The sequence below is a fragment of the Grampus griseus genome, assembly GCF_964374135.1.
Source record: "Grampus griseus genome assembly, chromosome: 1".
NCBI classification, from domain to species: Eukaryota; Metazoa; Chordata; class Mammalia; order Artiodactyla; family Delphinidae; genus Grampus; species Grampus griseus.
In genome coordinates this window covers 76,315,740-76,337,733 of record NC_139017.1, presented here as the reverse complement: position 1 = coordinate 76,337,733, position 21,994 = coordinate 76,315,740, and the positions used below count along the sequence as shown (strand labels likewise).

The 21,994-nt window shown below is 42.4% G+C and overlaps 2 protein-coding genes across 5 annotated transcripts in view; one reads left to right on the top strand and one right to left on the bottom strand.

Moving 5' to 3' along the window:
• Positions 1-5,070, bottom strand: part of RNF115 (ring finger protein 115) — a 60,551-nt gene extending 55,481 nt beyond the window's left edge. For 2 of the 3 annotated variants that reach the window (XM_082648936.1, XM_082648937.1), the window contains exons 1-2: positions 4,863-4,985; positions 4,328-4,447 (exon numbers count right to left, since the gene is read on the bottom strand). Coding sequence is in view for 1 of the 3 variants with exons in the window: in XM_082648935.1 (XP_082505061.1) it covers positions 4,863-4,964 (102 nt within the window). In the remaining 2 variants the exon portion in view is untranslated. Of the gene's footprint in view, positions 1-4,327; positions 4,448-4,862 lie in introns of all 3 variants that reach the window. The other variant, XM_082648935.1, reaches the window with a different exon arrangement.
• Positions 5,071-5,307: 237 nt separating this feature from the next.
• On the top strand, positions 5,308-21,933 carry POLR3C (RNA polymerase III subunit C). 2 transcript variants are annotated; one of them, XM_082648912.1, is made up of 15 exons: positions 5,309-5,462; positions 6,464-6,630; positions 7,562-7,817; positions 7,928-8,113; positions 9,146-9,234; positions 12,844-12,948; positions 13,078-13,170; positions 15,410-15,490; positions 15,729-15,780; positions 16,135-16,195; positions 16,646-16,796; positions 17,548-17,649; positions 17,764-17,813; positions 18,244-18,393; positions 19,884-21,933. In XM_082648912.1, exons 2-15 carry the CDS (start codon positions 6,484-6,486, stop codon positions 19,963-19,965), a joined length of 1,605 nt encoding a protein of 534 aa, XP_082505038.1. In that variant the 5' UTR covers positions 5,309-5,462; positions 6,464-6,483; the 3' UTR covers positions 19,966-21,933. The 2 variants fall into 2 exon arrangements, with proteins under 2 accessions (XP_082505037.1, XP_082505038.1); XM_082648911.1 differs by having other exon boundaries at positions 5,308-5,462; positions 12,844-13,170.
• The last annotated feature ends 61 nt before the right edge of the window (positions 21,934-21,994 follow it).

Below are 21,994 nucleotides of genomic sequence, written 5' to 3'. Positions count from 1 at the left end.
CTTTGCAGGGAACATACTTACTGACACTATATGTTCAAACTTCACATGGTAGTACCTGCATTTTCTTCCACTGAAGCCTTTTAGATAAAGATCTCATACCACTAACACCACTACTTTTTAAATATAACTACGGGGTCAAGAGACTATCATTCAAGAGACTTTTAATAAGCAATTGCTATATAGCACCAGAAAGATGCTAGATAATCAAGCACACTTTTTAACTGAAGTCACCAGTAGCAGAATTTAAGAAATCTAATTATTGGGACTTCCCTGGTGGCGCAGTGGTTAAGAATCTGCCTGCCAATGCAGGGGACATGAGTTCAAGCCCTGGTCCAGGAAGATCCCACAGGCCACGGAGAAACTAACCCCATGCGCCACAACTACTGAAGCCCATGTGCCCTAGAGCCTGTGCTCTGCAACAAGAGAAGCCACCGCAATGAGAAGCCCATGCACCGCAACGAAGAGTAGCCCTCGCTCACCGCAACTAGAGAAAGCCCGCGCGCAGCAATGAAGACCCAACGCAGCCAAAAATAAATAAATAAAATAAATTTATTTTAAAAAAAGAAATCTAATTATTAAAACCTCTAAAACCCAGCTCAAATCACTAATTTGTTTCCTCAGCTCAACAAAACTACTAACATTACTTAGACACCGTTCTAGGATCTTTCTAAGAATCATGCAACTTTAAAAAGCAAGGTCAGTGAGCTTAGAGTTTTAAGAATCACAAAGTCTTTAGGGAGTCTACTTTTTACCTACTCTTATGGGGTGGTTAGAAAGTTTTCCTGTATTAGAGTCATTACAAGCACAGCACAATGACAATGACTTGTATAGCACTTGGTAAAGAACCAAACCAATATTACTTATTGATAAGGATGACATTTCATTAGATCAAAGGTGATATAATAAGGAGACGTGAGAGGGAGAGAAGCCAGCTACTTCCTTCAGACAAAGCCTCAGAGGTGAGCAATACACTTGCAGTCCTTAATTACACTGGTCTCTTCTCTGGCTTTGGATACTCTGATCTCCATAAAACACTTAAGAATCACCCTAGTTTCATCAATACCAAAAGTAGTTTACTCTGCATACGATTTATCTCACCTGCTTAATGACGCTACAGGATTTAATCTCATAAGGTAATATTCCCTGACCTTGATTTAAAAGTGGGGGAAGGTAGTATGGAGATGGAATGACACCTTTACATTCCATGACACAGCCCTCTGTGGCACTACCCAGTCATCCCTAAGTGTCACATAGTTAACTCCATCAGTCTTGGCTTCATTGTCTCTCAATGGGATAGTCAGGTGAGGTAGAAGCTTCTGCTGTATTTTCAAAATAACTTTAAGTTACTTAAGTATTTCCTTTGTCATCTGATGACCAAAAAATATACAATGGCATTTTACCCAGTTATATATATAAACTTGAAAGACTAGGGCTTCAGACCATATATATAATCAAAATCTCTTATTTTAAAATCCAAGTTTAACATTCACTAAATTTTACTAAAACCATTTCCACTGTAAATAGGAAAACACTGTTAATTAAAAAATAAATTCCTAAATCATTACTCACTTCTAGAATAAAGGCTTTTTAGAAACCTAATGATAACAATACCACTGAATGTATTTTCATTCTAAAATTCCCTTCATGATTTCCCCCTCATTTCTTAATATCTTATTTCTAAAAGAAACTTTTGTCTTCTTATCTGGGAGGATCCAAATCAAAAACACACAAAGCTGAGATGGATAGATCAGGATTAGGAGTAAGGAGGTTATTTCACCAAATTAAATTAATTCAACCAAATGTGGCTTAACCTACATAGCATTAGACACACTCCAATCTCTCTCAGAAGTTATAACCAAAAAAAAAACTTTTAAAACAGCCATTGAAGTTAGCTGGGCCTGTGAATCTTCCAGAGTAGCAGGACTGACAAGAAAAACAATAAAAACCTAAGGGTAGTTTCAGGGATGAACATTGAGCAAGCTATTGCTATTGCCTGTATACTTCCAAATGTATCATGAAGTGCTATAACCTAAAGATTGGGGAAGGGAAAAGAAATAAAGAATTGTAAAACCTTGCAACCTAGTCCCAATGAACAAAATTATGACTTTATGTGGTGAATAAATTGGCAAGAGATGAGATGGCTCTGAAGCAGTTCCTCCCACTGACTGGGTGAAGAAACCTCCCTAGCAATAGCTCACTAAAGGCTGATGTAAAACTCAATACCAGCCTCTGGTGTTCAGAGAGAGCAACACTCCTGGGTAATGGATCTTGTGATCCAACTACCACCAAAGTACCCTCTTGAGATGTAAATTAACCCCAGACAAAGAAAAACTTTATTCTGGCTATCTGCAGAAAGACATTCGGGTTTACCACAACACTGATCCAGTTCAAGAAACAATGCATGCCTAATGAATGCTGAGTACTTACAGTGAGAGAATCCCAAGTTTATATAAAAAATTATTTTTAAAAAACTTCAATGTTGTCCAATATATATGATAATATTACTGACTAACCAGTGCTGAATTGGTTTTTCAGTAGCAGAGATTGATTTGTACTGAATCAGCCACTTACTAACCTGGTCATTCTTACAATCAACATTTTCAAGATGACAGTCTAGGGTTAAGGATACAGAAATGGCCATGAAACATGAAACTCACTGGCTCATCCACAAATCAAAACTATATTTCTAACCTCACTGCACCTTTCCTAAAAATGCAGAGCAACACTGATTTACTAAATGTTTCTCCCTTCTTCCTCAACTCACTCTTCCTTTTCTACCTCAGTCTATGCTGTCTCCTCAGTCTGAACTCTACCTATCCTTCAAAACTCAATTTAAATCCCATCTCATCTGTCTTCCCCGACCTCACATCACCAATGCTACCATGTCTCCCCCTCTCTGAATTCTAAACCACATTATTATCCATCCTCATTCACCTTAGCTGTTACTTTTTCCAACAAAACTGTGAGGTGCTTAAGGGCAGAAACCACATACTCCTCAGTATCACCTCCAGGACATTCAGCTGAGAGAACCTGGTATGTCTGCAGGAAGTATTCAGTTGCACTTAATAGTGTTAGGCCTCAATTTACAAATCAGGCATGACAGATAATAAATCAGTCTAAAAAGATGAACAACTTCCCCTCCATGTATCAAACTAAGGCTTAGAAAAACACCTAAAAAGTCTTTCAAATGATCCCTTTTCAAGAGCACTTTGAAGTGAGGACTTGAGATGGTAAGAAGAAAAGATATAAAAAGTTGCGGAAAGTTAGACTGTTTCCTCACTCCTAAAGGCAAACAGTGAACAGCAACTTAAAGATCAGAAGAGCTGAGGCCACACTGTTCAATAGGACATCACATTCAACATGTCACTGGTCACACACATACTGGCTGAATTCCAGACTCCTTCTCAGTAGTAAGGGAGCATTCTGGAGGCTCTGATGTCCGCTAACAAAAAAACAAGGCACCTGCTCTTCTCAGCACTGAAGTATGGCAAAAAGCACACAGACACAAACACAGCCGAATCAGCAAGCAAAACTAAAACAGCATGTAGATGACACTGCAACTATGAAGTTGGCGGTCGGGCAAAAAGAGAAGAAAAGAAAATGCTGTAAAAGCCTGAAAACGCACAACCTTTAGGTGAAAAAGACTAAAATAACTTTGGGCACTTTTCACTGGACTCCGTTTGTGTTTCCAAGAAATAAGACATACAGACACACTTTAGTAGGCTTTCTTACAGATTGTATGAGGCACTATAAACACTGAGGGAAGTTGTTAGACAGGCACCCTGTATTAAGGCTGAACACAGATACTTCTAAGGAAAAGAACAAACATAACTAGTTCTAAAGATGTGGCCAAAGGTAGGATTAACACTCACCCTGGTGGGTCTCCCTGTGGTAGCTATAACCCAACCCCAAGCAGCCTGTGCGACTGGCGTGCTGTAGCTGGCTAGCATGCTGCAGCAGCACTTTTTGTCACAGCCATAGCACTACCTCTCTAGGGGCTAACACAGTCTGGCAGATAGTGGTGAAAACCAATTTTACATCAGATGATGCGGTCCCCAGCATTCTGTCCTAGATCTTTTCTATTAAGTGAAGAGATAGAACGGGGGAGGACGGGTGGGTAAGGCAGGTGGTGCTAAAGACACTGGCAGCATGACAACTAAAATAAGCAAGTTGAAACAGTATGTTCTGCCTTCTTCCTAAAACCATTTCCTTCAACAGTGATAGGGAGCGCAGGCAGTCTGCAAGTCATTAGTACACTGCTGTTTTCACTTTCACAAGAACGCTGGAAACCCCTGAATAGCAAAATCCCCCTCTCCATCCCAGTTACCTTCCAACCCTCTCTTTCTTTCCGTGCTTTCTTCCTCCTTTCTTCCCTAGAGACAACCGAATAAGGACAATCCTCAGCAATCCGCTATTTTGCTTCAATGAGGATGGGGGAGGGGAGGATCTGGTGAAAAGTGGAAAAGGAAATAGAGAAAGGTGAGAAGCAACAGCGGAAAGAGTATCGAGTGGGGGAAAAAGAGAGGTCATCGTGGGAAGGAGACAAGGTGAAGAAGAGTGCAAGAAAACTGAGGGGATGTCAGAAGAGAACTTGCTAAAGAAGACCAAAAAAAAAAAAAATGGAGGGGGAGGGCCGGTCAAGAGGGGAGAGAGAGTGAGGGGCAGGTGGAGCATGCGAGCGGGAGTTACGGAGCCAGGACCGGGACGCCCGAGGTTTGGGGCCAGCGACCGGGAGGCAGCAAGTACTTGGGAGACCGATGTCAGGGAAGTCGGGGATGGGCGGGAAGCTTAAGACCTGTTCCGGGATATCGGGGCGAGGAATCCAGGCCGATGCCCGAGCGCAGAGGACACAGAGCTCTTACCGGTAGTTTGGGGCTGACCTCGCCCTTGCAAAAGTGGCAGAAAAACCGGTGCGCGGCAACCGCGGCGCCCGCGCCGGCCCCGGCCGCCGAGGCCTCCGCCATTTTTCTCTTTCGCCGCGGCCGTCCGAGAGGGCAGCCGGCCGGTCGCTCTCCAGGTCGCTACCTCCCAGCTGCTGTCGCCGCCTCTGCCGCCGCCGCCGCCGCTTCCTTAGCGCTGCCAGCCGCTCCAGAGCCAGCGCGGGTCACGTGAGTTCGCCCGGCCCACAGAGGCGGCGGCGCAGACAGCGACCCCGAGGCCCGCCTCCCAGCACCAAAGAGGTGCAGGAAGGAGAGTCCGCCAGCCGCGGCCCGCCCGCCGGCTCCTCAAACAGCCCCTCGCCGGTCCTCCAATCTCCCAGCGAGAAGAAAGAAAGAGCGTCCCCGGAAACCACCGAAACGCTGGGGTAGAGCGGCACATGTTTTGCCTCTTTGCCGGTCCTCCTCGGTGACCGTGCTCCTGCGCGAAAGGACCTTGGGCTCCCCCTCTGCCCGGGCGGCTAGCGGGAGCTATACGAAGCTGCAGTGGGGAAGTCGGCGGCGTTACGTGGCATTGACCCAGAGGTTAGTGGAAAATGCGGTCTGAACGAGGTGGCCCTGTCTCTGGACCCAGGGACCCAGTCCGGGACAGGAACCTGCGGTAAAGAAGTGAAGAGCCAGGAGCCGGACTCTTTGGAAATACTTTCCGGGGATGGCAGAGGGTCTGGGGATGCTTCCCCAAAGACCTGTGGATGGGGATAGTGAGACTGAAAGGCAGAGTCTTGGCTTCTGAGGAATTGGGAGAAATAAGTGAACAAACCAGTGTTTGATAGCACTTGTGATAATAAGGAAGTGATTATACAGTGGACTATGTCTGTTTCTCTTTGTGTATACTTTGTCAAGGAATAGAAATTTCAGAATTAAATACTGCCCTGCCAACAACATACTTCATCCCCTATTTGAAACACCTTGTTGAGAAGCTCTCATTTACCTCTTATTTTGCAAAGTTGTCATTGCCTGTTCAGTCCCAATAGTCTGTGAATAGTGGTCTTAATTCTTCCAAACAATGAAGTATAGAATCTGAGGTCTGTGACAGATCGCAAAACCATCTACATCCGATCTTTAAAGTAAACTAGAATCACACATGATCCCATAAAGATAAACTTGATATTTAGTCTTCCAGTCTTTTTTTTCATGCATACGTGTGAGGCTATTTCCACAGTAATTGAACTTTCCTCTACATTTTGCTTTGTAATGAACAATTTTCTACACTAATACATATTATACTTTATTGTGAATGTTGGCATAGTATTCCATTATATGAGTATACCATAATTTATTGAAATAATCACTTATGAGGTTGTTTCCAGAATATCAGTATTCTAAAGTGACATGTTTTTATTATTCCCTTGGAACAGAATATCCAAAACAAAAGTATTAGGTCAAAGATATGCAAGATTTTAAGGCTTTTGATATATCTGCTGTCAAATTGCTCTCCAGAAAGTACATGAATTTACACTCAGCAGCTCTACTCCCAACATAAAAGAAAAACTTCCCATCATACCATCTTTTTCTTTTTTTCCTAGCTCTGAGACTCCTCAGCACAATGACTCAAGCAGAAATTAAACTGTGTTCTTTGTTGCTGCAAGAGCATTTTGGAGAGATCGTAGAAAAAATTGGAGTCCACCTAATCAGAACTGGCAGCCAGCCACTAAGAGTTATTGCCCATGACACAGGAACATCGTTGGATCAGGTATGTTTGGATCACAGTAATTTGCTTCCATTTCATTAATTTCTTTAACCTACCTTTGAATATTGTTACTCCCCACCCCACAAAATGGAAAAGAAAGCAAAGTCTGTGCTAGGATCAGAATAGTGTTATTTGGGAGGGGAAAGATGATGAGACATAGTGCCCAGGGTTCTGCTTCTCAAAGTGGCTCATCGTGGCTTCTGAGGCAAATCTTGCTCCTCCTCTGCCGTATGCCATACTTCATTTATTCATGAGTCTATTAATTTCAGTACTGTGTTTAAGGAATAAGAATAATAGAGGGAAAAAAAAAGAATAATAGAGGGAATGGGACTTCCCTGGTGGTGCAGTGGTTAAGAATCTGCCTGCTAATGCTGGGGACATGGGTTCGAGCCCTGGTCCGTGAAGATCCCACATGCCGTGGAGCAACGAAGCCTGTGCGCCACAACTACTGAGCCTGTGCTCTAGTCCCCGTGAGCCACAACTGCCGAGCCCGCGTGCCACAACCACCGAAGCCCATGAGCCTAAAGCCCGCACCCCGCAACTAAAGAAGCCACCACAATGAGAAGCCCACACACCACAACGAAGAGTAGCCCCCACTCACCGCAACTAGAGAATGCCCACGTGCAGCAGGAAGACCCAAATGCAGCCAAAAATTAATTAATTAAGTAATTAATTAAAAAAAAAGAATAACAGAGGGGAAGTAAATTGTACTTTGAAAGATAAAGATCAGAGGAAATATGAGCATCATAGCAAGGACTCTTCCTGATTTCTTTCATTGACATTCGCTTCTTATTAGCTATTCCAATGGAGAGAGGGAAGACACACAGAGATTCTAGCCATCTCCTGATGTTTAGGAAACTGTTGGACAAAAATTGCCAGCAGTAATGAGCTGCATCTTCAGATTTTTCTTCTCTTTCTTCTGTGTTTTCTCTAGGTAAAAAAAGCCCTTTGTGTCCTCATCCAGCATAACCTGGTGATATATCAGGTGCACAAACGTGGTGTGGTAGAGTATGAAGCCCAGTGCAGCCGGGTGTTGCGAATGCTTAGGTATCCCCGGTACATCTATACTGCCAAAACGCTGTACAGTGACACTGGTGAGCTGATTGTTGAGGAGCTCCTGTTGAATGGCAAGATGGCAATGTCAGCTGTCGTGAAGAAAGTAGCAGATCGGCTCACAGAGACTATGGAGGGTCAGTACTGTATCCACAGCTGTTAGCAAAAGCATAGATTGGCTGGCTGCAGGAGAGGACCCTTAGCTATCTGAGGCCATCTCACTTGCCTCTTTCCTCCTGTCATACAGATGGCAAGACCATGGACTATGCTGAGGTCTCAAACACATTTGTGCGACTAGCAGACACACACTTCGTGCAGCGTTGCCCCTTGGTGCCTGCCACTGAGAATTCAGACCCTGGGCCACCGCCACCTGCCCCCACTCTTGTCATCAGTGAAAAGGACATGTACCTGGTTCCTAAACTGAGCTTGATAGGTAAGGAATTTTGGCCCCTATATCTGTGATTTGACCTAATTGTAGATTCTTCCTTAATGATTGTTAAATGAATGACTCAATCAATTAAGCAGTTACCAAGGATTTACTCTATGCCAGATACTGTGGTATAAAGAGATGAAAAAACCATTATGGTCCCTGCCCGTATGGGGCTTAAGTCTAGTATAGGAGGCTTACAATAATCAAATAGCCTGATGGATATATAACTAACAAACTGCGATAAGTACTATGAAGGTAAAATATGGGATGTTATGAAAATATATAACAGGGGACCAGATTTACCCGGGGACTTGGGCACATGCTTCTTGGAGAAAGTGGCATTTGAACTAAGATTTGAAGCAGAAGTAGGAGCCAACCAGTGAAGTAAGGTATGAAGGGGTACAGAAGATAAGCATTTTTGGCAAAAGGAATAGTATGTAGTGAGGAAAAAAATAGGAATTTGAGAAAGTAAAAGAAGATCAGTATAGTTAAAGTACAGTGAGGAAAGGAAAGAGAGCCATAAGTTAAGGTTAGGGGCTAGATCATGCAAGACCTCGTAAAGCACCTGTTCTTTATCCTAAGAGCAAAGGAAAACTACTAAAGGATTTTAAAGGAAGTAACATGATCTGATTTGCATTTTTTAAATATGTTTCTGTCTGTAGAAAGGATGGGGCAATTTTTCACAAACCAGTGAAAAATTAGACATAGGAAGGGTGAGGAAGACAGAAATCAAGAATGACATCTGTGTGTCTGGCTTGAGTATGTGGGAGGATGATGGTACCGTTCACTGTGAAAGGAAGCATTGGAGCAGGAGCAGTTTGAGGGAGAAAGACTATGAATTTCTTTTTGAACTTGTTGAGTTTCAGATGACTTCATCATTAACTTGAATTTCTTGTAGTTCCTGAGTCTCCTCAACATCTCTAACCTAGAGGTAGCTACAGATGTCTTTGGGATAGAGACACCTGCTTTCACCTTCGGTCATTTCCTGTTATCATATGAGGTGTAGCCTAACTGTGTAACTGTTTTGTTTGGCAGGGAAAGGTAAAAGGAGGAGATCATCTGACGAAGATGCAACTGGGGAGCCCAAGGCCAAGAGACCAAAACATACCACAGATAACAAAGAGGTAATGAGGCTTCTTGGTTAGGAGTCCTCACCCTGAGGCAAGCCAGAAAGAGCACTAAGATGACAAGCCCCAAAAGAGCTTAAACGTTCTTGGATCGAGAAGTAGTAGGATTACGAACTTCATTAAATATTGGCCAGGGATGGACTAACAAAGAGTGAACTCTGTTGCTGTGTCCCTTCTGAGGCTTAACTTACTTCAGTCATTGGACAGAGGTAATAGATTAGGCAGAAAAAGCGCCTAGAAAAGTTTAAATTGGTCAGTATGACTGGACCATAGAGACCCATGGGGATGAGTGGTGATAAATGAGTTTAGAAAGATACATATAGGCCTGAGCTCTTATATTCAAATGCCTTCTCAGCATCCCTGTAAAAACATCTGATAAGCATCTCAAAAGTAGTATGGCTAAAACAGAGTAATTGATTTCCTGCTCCCAGATATCTACTCCCTCCTAAGCTTTCCTCATCTTAGTTAGGGACACCACCAAGGCCAACCACCCAGGACACCATTTGCTTAGGCCAAAGTCCTAGGAGCCATCTGATCTCACAGTAAAACCTGTCAACCCAATTTCTAAAAATAATTGAAATCCAACTATTTCTTATCGTTTCCACTGCCATCACCCTAGTCCAAACCGTTATCACTGTAGTCAAGACTTTGCCAACACTCTCCTAAGTGGTCTCCCTGCCTGCATTCATACCTACTTAAGAGCCAAAATAACTTTCTAAATTGTTCTTTTTAAAAATTCCCAACACATCACTGATTTTTGACTCCTTTAATAGCTTCCCATTACTCTTAGAAGAAATCCAGTTCTTTTTTTTTTTTTTTTTTTTTTTGCGGTACGCGGGCCTCTCACTGCTGTGGCCCCTCCCATTGCGGAGCACAGGCTCCGGACACGCAGGCTCAGCGGCCATGGCTCACGGGCCCAGCCGCTCCGTGGCATGTGGGATCTTCCCGGACTGGGGCACGAACCCGTGTCCCCTGCATTGGCAGGCGGACTCTCAACCACTGCGCCACCAGGGAAGCCCGAAATCCAGTTCTTTACTATGGATTATGAAGCCTTACATGAGCTGGGTCTTTTTTTTTTTTTTTTAATGAATTTATTTATTTATTTTTGGCCGTGTTGGATCTTCGTTTCTGTGCGAGGGCTTTCTCTAGTTGCGGTGAGCGGGGGCCACTCTTCATTGCGATGCGCGGGCCTCTCACTGTCGCGGCCTTCTGTTGTTGCGGAGCACCGGCTCCAGACACGCAGGCTCAGTAGCAGTGGTGCGCGGGCTTAGTTGCTCCGTGGCATGTGGGATTTTCCCAGACCAGGGCTCGAACCCGTGTCCCCTGCATTGGCAGGCAGATTCTCAACCACTGCACCACCAAAGAAGCCCGAGCTGGGTCTTTACATGATCTGCTGGAGACAAGGCTCTCCAACCTCAGCTCTTCCTACTCTGTCATTCACTATGTTCCAGCTTCTATCATTTTTTTCCATCCTTCAAATGTATCATACTCTTTCTAGTCTTCAGGCTTTTGCCCTTAGGATTTCTTCTGCTTCAAATACTTTTCCCTCAGATGTTCATGTAGTTGCCTCTTTTTCATCATTCCGATCTCAGTTCAAATGCTACTTTCTTAGAGCTCAAGCACCATTGCCCACCCTCTACTCCAGTCTCTACCACATTTTCACATTTCATCTTCACAGCATTTATAAGTAGCTGAAATTACTTATTATTTGTACAAGTGTTTGTCTCTGTACTCCTAATAGTCTATAAACTCTTCAAGGAGAGTATCTTGTCCCTGGCACCTGGAATACTCGCAAGACATCAATAAATATTTCTTGATTGACTAAGAAGTTTGGACTTCAACCTGAAGACAATGGGGAGCCATTGATGAATTTTAGGCAGGTGAATGAAGTGGCTAGATTTACATTTTAGAAATATTACTATAGTACAGTGGTTTATAACTTGTACAACTCCATGGATGCGTTTCAGAGAGTCCACCTGTACTATGTGCATTTTTCTATAGAGCACTCCATAGCTTTCTTCAGGGGAACTGTGAGCCCAAGAGGTAAAAAGAAGCACTGCTCTATGAGAAATGGGGAGAACGATGCAAAAGGAACAAGATTAAATGCAGAAAACCCAGTTGCCCTTTTTTATAGTGTCCACTATATGAAAAAGAAAAATGAAAACCAGTTAGGAGGCTACTGTAGTAACCAGGTGAGTCAAGATTAGAGCCTGAAATAAGGTAATGACAGTCAGGATAAAGAAAAGTAGACTTCTGATTAATATAAAGAATAGATGGGGGGCTTCCCTGGTGGCGCAGTGGTTAAGAATCCGCCTGCCAATGCAGGGGACATGGGTTCAAGCCCTGGTCCTGGAAGATCCCACATGCCACGGAGCAAATAAGCCCATGCACCACAACTACTGAGCCTGCACTCTAGAGCCTGCGAGCCACAACTACTGAAGCCCACGCGCTTAGAGCCCGTGCTCTGCAACGAGAGAAGCCACCGCAATGAGAAGCCCACGCACTGAACAAAGAGTAGCCCCCACTCGCCGCAACTAGAGAAAGCCCACTTGCAGCAATGAAGACCCCACACAGCCAAAAATAAATAAATAAAATAAATTTTAAAAAAAAGAATAGATAGAACTGGGTAATTGGATAGTAGATGAGGGAGAGCAAGGGGTTAGGGATGATATTCAAGTTTCTAGCTTAAAAAACTGGGTTGGTTGTAGTGTAGTTAGCTGAAAACTTAAAAGAAAAGTTTTAAGTCACAGGTGGAAGTAGGCAGTTGAGTCTATGCACCTGGAACTTAATAGAGAGTTCTAGAATTAAAATAGACTTGGAACAGTTGAAACCTTGAGAGCAGATTAAATCACCTAAGTAGAATATGTAGAGTGAAAAGGAAAGAGGGCTGTGGACAGAACCCTGGGGAACACCAGTATTTATAGATGGGATCTGGAAAAGGAATCTGTGGGGACTGAGGAAGGGTAGCCAGAATGGTTAGAAGGAGCACCAAGAAAGAATGGTGTCATAAAGTCTAAGGGGCCACATAGAGTTAAGGAGAAAATGTCCAACCATGTCATATGCTTTAGAAAGATCAAATAAGATTGGAACTGGACAGTATTCTTTGAACTTAGCAACAGGTTCCTCAGGAACTTTGGCATTTCAGTGTAACGGTGGAAATGGGTTGAGTAAATCTGTGGATGGGGATACAGCTGGGATGACCAACTCTTTGAGAAGCTCAAATTTTTTTTAAATAAAGAAATGTGGTGGGGATGTGTGCACCACGCTGAATGAGTTCTGGCCTAATGGCTTCTATTTGCTCTCTGAAATAAGAAGCAAGGTCATCTGCTGAGAGAGAAGGGAGGGGCAAATGGGAGATTTTGAGAATACTGGTAAAGAGTTAAACTAGACAAAGATTCGAGGTAAGCAAAGAGAATCTGTTTGAAGTTGGGGGTTGTGAATTTGTCATTGTGGAGGCACTAAATCCACATGGTTGAATGGTTTTTTCCTCCAACCAATTTAGTTGCTACTATATAGGAAAAGAAACGGTGAACAGTTAAATCCAAGCTTCTCACTAGAAAATGCTTCCTTGTATCTAAATGTTTCTAATCTTTTTCTCCTCCTCAGCCCATTCCAGATGATGGGATTTATTGGCAGGCCAACCTTGACAGATTCCACCAGCACTTCCGTGACCAAGGCATTGTCAGTGCAGTTGCCAACAGGATGGACCAGGTGATATCTAAGTGGGTGGGACAGTGGCTATCAGGAATATTCACTTATTTGCAGATGTGGCCATTGGCATATAGCCAGAGCCAGCACAGCAGAGTGAATTCTGATTTCCAGTTCACTTTTCAAACCCAGACAAGCAGCGAGATCGTGCGGACCATGCTCCGGATGAGTGAGATTACCACTTCCTCTAGTGCCCCCTTCACCCAGCCATTGTCTTCCAACGAGGTGAGCTTCATGTTCTTGTACTAGTTTTCTGACAGGCTCTTGGATATAATAATTATTATACATAGAGCCTGCAATTAGGTTGAGGTCTGAACCTTGAAAGGAAGGGTTTTTGCTATTTGAGGAGGGACGGGGATTATTCTCAGGTGGTAGGTACTGAAATATTTGGTCTCTTGGGAATTCAACCTTTAAAAACCTAAACCATTACCTTAGTCAAAGTATAAGTAATTCTTTTTTTATTTTTAATTTATTTTATTGAAGTATAGTTGATTTACAATGTTGTGTTAATTTCTGCTGTATAGCAAAGTAATTCAGTTATACATATATACATTCTTTTCCATATTCTTTTCCATTATGGTTTATCACAGGATATTGAATATAGTTCCATGTGCTATACAGTAGGACCTTGTTGTTTATCCATTCTATATATAATAGTTTACATCTGCTAATCCCAAAATCCCAATCCATTCTTCCCCCACCCACCTCCCCCTTGGCAACCACAAGTGTGTTCTCTATGTCTATGAGTCTGTTTCTATTTTGTAGATAAGTTCATTTGTGTCATATTTTAGATTCCACATAGAAGTGATACTGTATGTTATTTGTCTTTCTGACTTCATTTAGTATGATAATCTCAAGGTCCATCCATGGCTGAGTAGTATTTTAGTGTGTGTGTGTGTGTGTGTGTGTGTGTGTGTGTGTGTGTGTGTGTGTGTGTGTGTGTGTGTGTGTGTGTGTGTGTGTGTAGTATAAGTTATTCTTAATTGTTCCAAGAATCCACTGTTTGGAATCTGAGCCTTAGTACTCAGGACATTATATGGCCCCTTATATTTGTTTTTTTCAATATATTTTGTATATTTTAAATTTGTTTTAAATGCTTTGTTCATTGTTTTGTTTATTGAAACTTTAATATTTAATATTTCAAATGTTTTATTTGTAATTATACTAATATTTATCCACATTAAATATAGTTATATTATTTAAAATTTTTTTAACTTACTATATAACAAAATTTAAATACAAGTTTTTTTCTGATGACAAAAGTAATTACATGACCTGTATTCAAACAGCATAGAAATGTATAATTTTTTTAAACTTGTAGTTCCCCAAACTTTCAGGAATGCCAGGCATGTTCTATATCTTGCAGATGGTAGTTATGTGGGTATATACAATTGTCAATACTCATCAAACTGTACCCTTAAAATCTGTGCTTCTTGTATGTAACATACCCCAGTTTAAATAAATATATAGTTTTGCATAATCCCAGCCCCAGAGATCCTTGTCAGTAGTTTGGTACATATCTTTATTCAGACTTTTTGTTTTGTTTTTTTTTGTTTTTTTTTTTTTTTTTTGCTGGTACACGGGCCTCTAACTGTTGTGGCCTCTCCCATTGCGGAGCACAGGCTCCGGACGCGCAGGCTCAGCGGCCATGGCTCACGGGCCCAGCCCCTCCGCGGCATGTGGGATCTTCCCAGACCGGGGCACGAACCCGTGTCCCCTGCATCGGCAGGCGGACTCTCAATCACTGCGCCACCAGGGAAGCTCCCAGACTTTTTTAAATGTATAGTCTCACATAAATGTAGATATTTATTTATTTATTTATTTATTTATTTATTTATTTATTTATGGCTGTGTTGGGTCTTCGTTTCTGTGCGAGGGCTTTCTCCAGTTGTGGCAAGCGGGGGCCACTCTTCATCGCGGTGCGCGGGCCTCTCACTATCTCGGCCTCTCTTGTTGCGGAGTACAGGCTCCAGACACGCAGGCTCAGTAGTTGTGGCTCACAGGCCCAGTTGTTCCGCAGCACGTGGGATCTTCCCAGACCAGGGCTCAAACCCGTGTCCCCTGCATTGGCAGGCAGATTCTCAACCACTGCGCCACCAGGGAAGCCCTATATTTTTTAACAACAAAAAAATATGGGGTTATACTCTATGTACTGTTATAAACTAGCTTCTTTCATATGACAGTATATGTAAACTTTCTTTTCATGTCAGTATTTTTAGATCTGCCTCATTCTTTATAATGGCCGTATCATGTTCCACTTAATGGCCATGATGTACTTTATTTTAATGAATTCCTTATTACTGGACGTGCGAATTGTTTCTAGTTTTTTACTCTTACCAACAATGCTGCTGTGCTTTTGGACATTGTTATACTTGTGATATCTAAAATTAGAACATCTTTATTTCAGCAATGTCAGCAGTTACAAGTTCCCAGACCCATTTTCACTGTATCTTTTGCTCCACAGATCTTCAGATCCCTACCTGTTGGCTATAACATCTCTAAGCAAGTTCTTGATCAGTATCTCACTCTGCTGGCAGATGATCCAGTAAGTCTTTTCTTTCTTTTTTCTGCTGTATTTACTATTAATTTTTGCCTGCTATCAGTCTTCTGTAGCCTCATTCTCTACCTAGCCAGCTCAGACAATTTCTCTACCATCATCTGATAGGAGGGCTTCCTGCTGCAGACTCTTGGCCAGATTTGCTCTTTTGGAAACAGGATCACTGGATTTTCCATTCAAATAACACAAGCTCTCTTTTTCTTTTTTTTTTCCTTTTTTTTAATAGCTTGAGTTTGTTGGAAAGTCTGGCGACAGTGGTGGAGGAATGTATGTCATCAGTATCCTTATGGGTGGTTATTTCCTTACAGTCAGGCAGCGTGAACTATGAAACAGAATGGTGACTTAGAAAAGATTTGATGATATTTAGTATACTAAGTAAGTTAGAAAATTGAACTAAAACATTGATGATAAAGAAGTGAAAGGGACTTTTAACGAACCAAACTTTAGTTAAGCAAAACTCTGACTTAAGCACCTTAGTTAATTAAGGTTTCGAAATACTTACATACCATAAGTGAGACTAGTGTGAAAAACAAAATAGTATTTAAGTTTTAAATTAAAGACTCAGGGATAAAACTAAGATCACAATGACCAGGCCAAAACATTACAGAGTAACCTTAACCCTCTACATAAAGACCTACATAAGGCTCTAGGATCTCTAGCCACAGCCACTCTGGAGTCGGTCATACAAGAGAGGTAAGGGGGTCACCCTGATTGGGTTGGGGGTCAGATACTTCCTTTCCACACCCCATTTGAACAAGTGACTTGGTCATTATGTCAGTAACCAATATAGACATACCTTGGCACATCCTGCCCCATTTTCCACTGGACTGCTGTGGATCCCACCTACTACAGCTCTTTACCCTAAATACCCTGCTGCTTCATTCCCAGTGAGGCCAATGAACCGTCCTTCCTAAAGCCTTTAATTACAAATGCAGGAACTGAGGCATTCAGGTGAGTCAGCAGTTGGTGACTCTTATGATTAGCAGTATTGTCATCAGTCTGTGGAGTTATGAAGGAATTCTCTGATTGCTGTTCCTCTCTGGTCCTGTCTCCACACATGGAAACTGAACAAGCACCGTCTGTGACTAAGAGCTAAAGCTAATCTACGTCGGCATGCCATTTGCTTTCTTTATTCCTTTACAGATTTGGGTCTCGCTGTGCCAGAATATTCCGTTTAGTTTTACAAAAGAAACACCTGGAGCAGAAACAGGTAGAAGACTTTGCAATGATTCCAGCAAAGGAGGCAAAGGATATGCTTTATAAAATGCTCTCAGAAAATTTCATATCACTCCAGGTAACAGTAATCACCAACCAACAGAGCTGACCTAGGATGAGAGGAACTCCTGAAGCAAACATTCTGAACCCCAAACAAACTGTATCTAGCTCTGAGACAGAAAAAAAAAAAGATTAACAAAGACATAGCAAGCACTTGAAAGATAACTGTGGAGCTTTAACCGGCCTAGTAAAAAAGAGGCATAGCCAAGAAATTACCCCAGAATCACCCTCCCTTTTTTCTTTAACTCCTAGTCCGTGTGATTTGTCCTTTCCTCGAGCCTTAAGTTTACTGTAGATTAACTCTATCGGGTCATCACTACATGCAGAGCCATGTAGTATACCCTACGAGGAAACAGATAGAATGGATTTTGGAGTCAGAATCACAGCTCTGCCTCTTACCCAGTTACACTGAGCAAATTACCTACCATCTTTTTTCCTGTCTACAAAATGGTGATGGATGGTGGTAACAGAGACAATATGGCTTGTTATAAGATCAGATACAATCTACCTGGCACATAAGAGTTGCTTAGTAAATGTTAAGTGCCTTCTCTTTCTTCTCCACTCAGGATGTTGACAGTCAAATGGAAAAAACAGGGCAGCCCAACCCTCCATGTGGCTGATTGTACCATAAACACAGATGCTGTATGACTGGGGAAGAGTGAAAGTATAAGTGAAAGAGAGGGCTGAGTAGCTCCAGACGGGACAGGTGTTTACTTTGCCATTTCTGAAGAAAAGTATAAAGTCTTATTTTTCTTTCTATGGACAAATAGGAAATTCCCAAAACACCAGACCATGCGCCATCCAGGACCTTCTATTTATATACTGTGAACATCCTGTCAGCTGCCCGAATGTTGCTGCACAGATGCTACAAGGTAACTCCTCCCCAGTCCATCCACAGAGATGTCTCACCCTCATGCCTCCTTTAGCCATTTTGCCTGAGCTGCGTAAATAGAACTGTGTGCATTTCTTGTCTTCTCTCCCCTCAGAGTGTAGCCAACTTGATAGAAAGGAGGCAATTTGAAACCAAAGAAAACAAGTGAGTAACATTTTCAGTTGAGTAATTACATTTTACAAGGCCAAAAGGCTTATGGGGAAATTTCCTATAGAAGTGGAAACCAACAGAGACAATAACCAGTCTGGTTGCACTGAATTATTGGCTTAGGTTGGCATAAAGATGCATTAGTATACACTTTTCTTGTATGTCCCCAGTGAAATAATTTTGCAGATTAAATTTATGAGCAACGTATAAACTGGCACCAAACTTTAAGTACAAATGAGAGGCAGCAAGAGTTTCAGGAGTGAAGTCACATTTCTAATTAAGCTTGTAGAAAATGTCCTTCCTTAGAGAGTGACATTATCCACTTTGACCAGGAACATGGTAAAAGGGGGAGCTATGCCCCAGGGCTATGGGATAAAAGAATCTCCAAGGCTAGAGGACATGCCTCAGAGTTGCCTTTGTCTGACAGGCGTCTACTGGAAAAGTCTCAGAGGGTAGAAGCCATCATTGCATCTATGCAGGCTACAGGTGCAGAGGAGGCACAGCTACAAGAAATAGAGGAGATGATCACAGCCCCTGAACGCCAGCAGCTAGAGACCCTGAAACGTAATGTCAACAAGTAAGCATCATAAACTTCAAACGTATGTTTCAAAATACCTTGCAGACAAATCCATCTTGATATCCTGCTACCCCTCCAACTTAAGGTGAGGAAACCGAAACTCACTCTCTTCTTCCCCACCTCAATTAACAGAATTTAATCCACCTATTTCCCTAAGCTAAAAACTCTGAAGACATGTTCAGCTTCTCCTCGCTCACCAGCCGCTCCCCCCGCCACACACACACACTCTCTCATTCACCAAAGCTGCTGATTTTACTTCAGTGTGTCCCAAATCTGGCCTTTCATCTTGCTTCCCATGCAGGCCCTCCTCACCTCTTTGCCAGACCTTTGCAAATCACCTCCTGCTTCAAACCATTTCTTATAATGCTTTCACAGTTAGTATCTTTAAAGTGATTGACAATATCACTCTTCTGCTTTAAATGCTATATTGACTCCTCGTTTACAGTATAAAGACCAGACTCCTTGGCATAACATATAAGGCCTTTCACAGTCTCATAACAGCCTATCTCTTCATCCTCATTTCCTTTCACTGCTCACCGTTGACCTTCATAGGGATTTTGCTTTGAATCTGTAGATCACTCTGTGGAGTATTGCTTTCTTAATGATACTAAATCTTCCAACTCATGAACATGGAAGGTCTTTCCATTTACTTAGATCTTCCTTTGTCTCTTTCAATGAGTTTTGTCGTTTTTGGTATTCGTCTTGTACTTTTTTGTTAGATTTATTCCTAAACAATTGTTTTAGTGTTTTCTTAAATTTCATTTTTGAATTGTTCATTGCCAGTGTATGAAATAGAATTGATTTTTGTGTTTTGATTTTATATCCTATAATTTTGCTAAATTCATTTATTAGCTGTGGTAGGTTTTTTTGTGGATCCTTTGAGCTTTTTCTGTATATAAGATCATGTCATCTGTGAATTAGAAATAGCTTTACTTCTTCCTTTTCAATCTGGACGCCTTTTATTTGTTTTTCTTGTCTAATTTCCAGACTAGAACTTCCAGTAAAATGTTGAATGGAAGTAAAAGCAGACATCTTGTCTTGTTCCTGATCACAGGAGGAAAGCTTTGTCTTTCACCACGAAGTATGATGCTAGGTGTGGGTTTTTCCTAGATGGCTTTTATCAGGTTGATGAAGTGTTCCCTTCTATTCACTTTAAGCCTTAGCCACTCTCCGCTTCTATTTTAAAACACACTAGGTCCTTTTACACCTGTGCCTTTAACATGTGCTGTCTTCCTCCTCATTGCAAGTTAGAATGTAACTTCTCCTGGGACAGAGGCCTTATCTTTTGAATCCTCAGCAATTTCCACAGTACCTGGCACATAAGAGATGCTCAGTAAGTGGGAGGAATGATCTGTTGGTTCTCTTGCTTTCCGCCCAGTACTTTCCGGAGTAACCCAGCAATTCTCCATGACCACACACACTCCAGCCTCTAATCTTAAATATGCTAATGAATGTTCAGTGTGGGCAAATGCTTTCACTTTTTCACTCAGGTTGGATGCCTGTGAGATCCAGGTGGATGAAACCATCTTCCTGCTGGAGTCATACATCGAGAGCACCGTGAAGAGACAATGACCCAGAAGAAGAGTCTTCCTCAGAAGATCTGAGGGGATTGGAAGGAAGAATAAAGGAGGTGCCTAGATGCATTCTTTGCAGTAGGATAAGTTCCAGATTCTTGTACTGAAACCCTCTCTCTATCCCTACCACCCAGAATACACCAGAAAGAGTTTGACATATTTTTTTAAGTTTGCTGATCCTGTTTTAGAATCATCACTATATTCTACCCTCATCAAATCTTGGCAGGGGAAAGAACCTTAAATCAACTAGATTAATCATCTATCACATGCATCATTTCCCACCAAGAAGTCAGCTACGGCTGTGTTTGAACATCCCTGACAGTGAGAAAAACTTCTCCCAAAGCTGTTCGTTCCATTTTCAAAAGGCTACACCTGTTCTTTACTTTGTTAAACTGTAATCTTAAACACACACACACACATACACACACACACACACACACAATGTAGGGAATGTGAAAGACTACCACAGAGGGGGGGATAAAAGCTATTTTCAGGGCTAGCAGGTGGATTGGCCCAAGCAGTCACACTAGAATCTATGGATAAAAGTTACATTTGCCAGCTCCGGGCTTCTAACACGTCTGAAATTATCTATGTGAAACACTTAGCACAATGCCTGGCATGTGATAAGCACTCAATAAATCACTGCCTTCCTCTTCACCATGGTTCCTAAAAACTGGCAATTCTAACTTCTCTCTCCTAGTACCATGGACAGATGACTAATCTAGTTGACATAATTTGTCCCAGCAGCTTCAGTTTCATTTAAAGCAGGTGTTGTTTTATAATCTCTTCAGTTTCCTCTTACCAGTGTTAGTTCTAATTCATTAAACATTTGAATGCCAATTAATTGCCAGCCACTATACTAGGTATAATATACAAAGATAAATACAATACCATCTCTGCCTTCAAGGCACTTACCATCATTTACTGAGCACCAGTTATGTGCCCGGTATGTCCCCAGGCCTTGGGGATGCAAAGATGAATAGCCTTGAGCATACAGCCTAGTGGAGGGAGACAGATAAGTACAAGGAAGTGTTGGGGGGGGGGGGCTATAGTGGGAAAGTATCATACAGAGGCAAAGGGGAAAAGGGTCAGGCAGGAAAGGGAGCATAGAGAAGGTGACACAATCCGTATTTTGAAAGATGGGGATTTGCCAGGTGGAAGGGAAAAAGGATCCCAGAGGGAAGCAGAGCCTGTTTCTTGGGGGAACAGGGAATAACATGTGACTGAAAAACAGGGCATATGTCCTGCCAGAATTGACAGGCAGGGGCAAGGACTGGTGGGTGTGTAGCAAGGATGCTGTGTTAAGTAGCTTATCTTATCCTGAGAGCAGTGGGAAGCAAAGTGAGCAGATCTGTATTAGAAAGATCACTCTGGCCGCACTGTAGAGAATGAATTGGTGGAGGCAGGACTATTTAAAGACTCGTAATAGTATCTCAGGCAGAATATGAGGAAGGCTTGAACTGGGCAATGGTGGCTGGAGATTAAGACATGGATTTGAGAAAGTTTAAGGAAGTAGAATCTGCTGCACTTGGTTGCCATTTGAGTGAAAAGAAAGGGAAGGTGGGACTTCCCTGGTGTTCAGTTGTTAAGAATCCGCCTTCCGATGCAGGGGACTCCCGGCTCCATCCCTGGTTGGGGAACTAAGATCCCACATGCTGGGGCAACTAGGCCCCTGGCGCTCTGGAGCCTGCATGCCACAACTATAGAGAAGCCTGCATGTCACAACTATAGAGAAGCCCACAGGCGGCAACAAAAGATCCCACATGCTGCAACTAAGACCCCACACAACCATAAATAAATTAAACGAGAAAAAAAAAAAAGGGAAGGTGTCAAAAATGTTTCTTGGGTGTCTGGCTAAGAGACAGATGTAATTCACTAATTGGAGGTGTTACCTGCTATACCAGATAGGTGTGCAGAGTGCCATGGAGGGGTGCTTATTGTTCCGCCCATGGCTGGTGGGAGATGACACGTGAATCCAGAAATCATTCCGTCTGGGGATCATTTTCCTAAACAGAAGATGGGAGGAA

Coding starts and splice junctions, on each gene's coding strand:
- POLR3C (XM_082648911.1), top strand. CDS start 6,484: ATGACTCAAGCAGAAATTAAACTGTGTTCTTTGTTGCTGCAAGAGCAT. Junction 15,781..16,134: donor TGGAGGAATGTATGTCATCA/GTATCCTTATGG, acceptor CTCTACATAAAG/ACCTACATAAGGCTCTAGGA. Junction 18,394..19,883: donor CTGAAACGTAATGTCAACAA/GTAAGCATCATA, acceptor TTTTTCACTCAG/GTTGGATGCCTGTGAGATCC.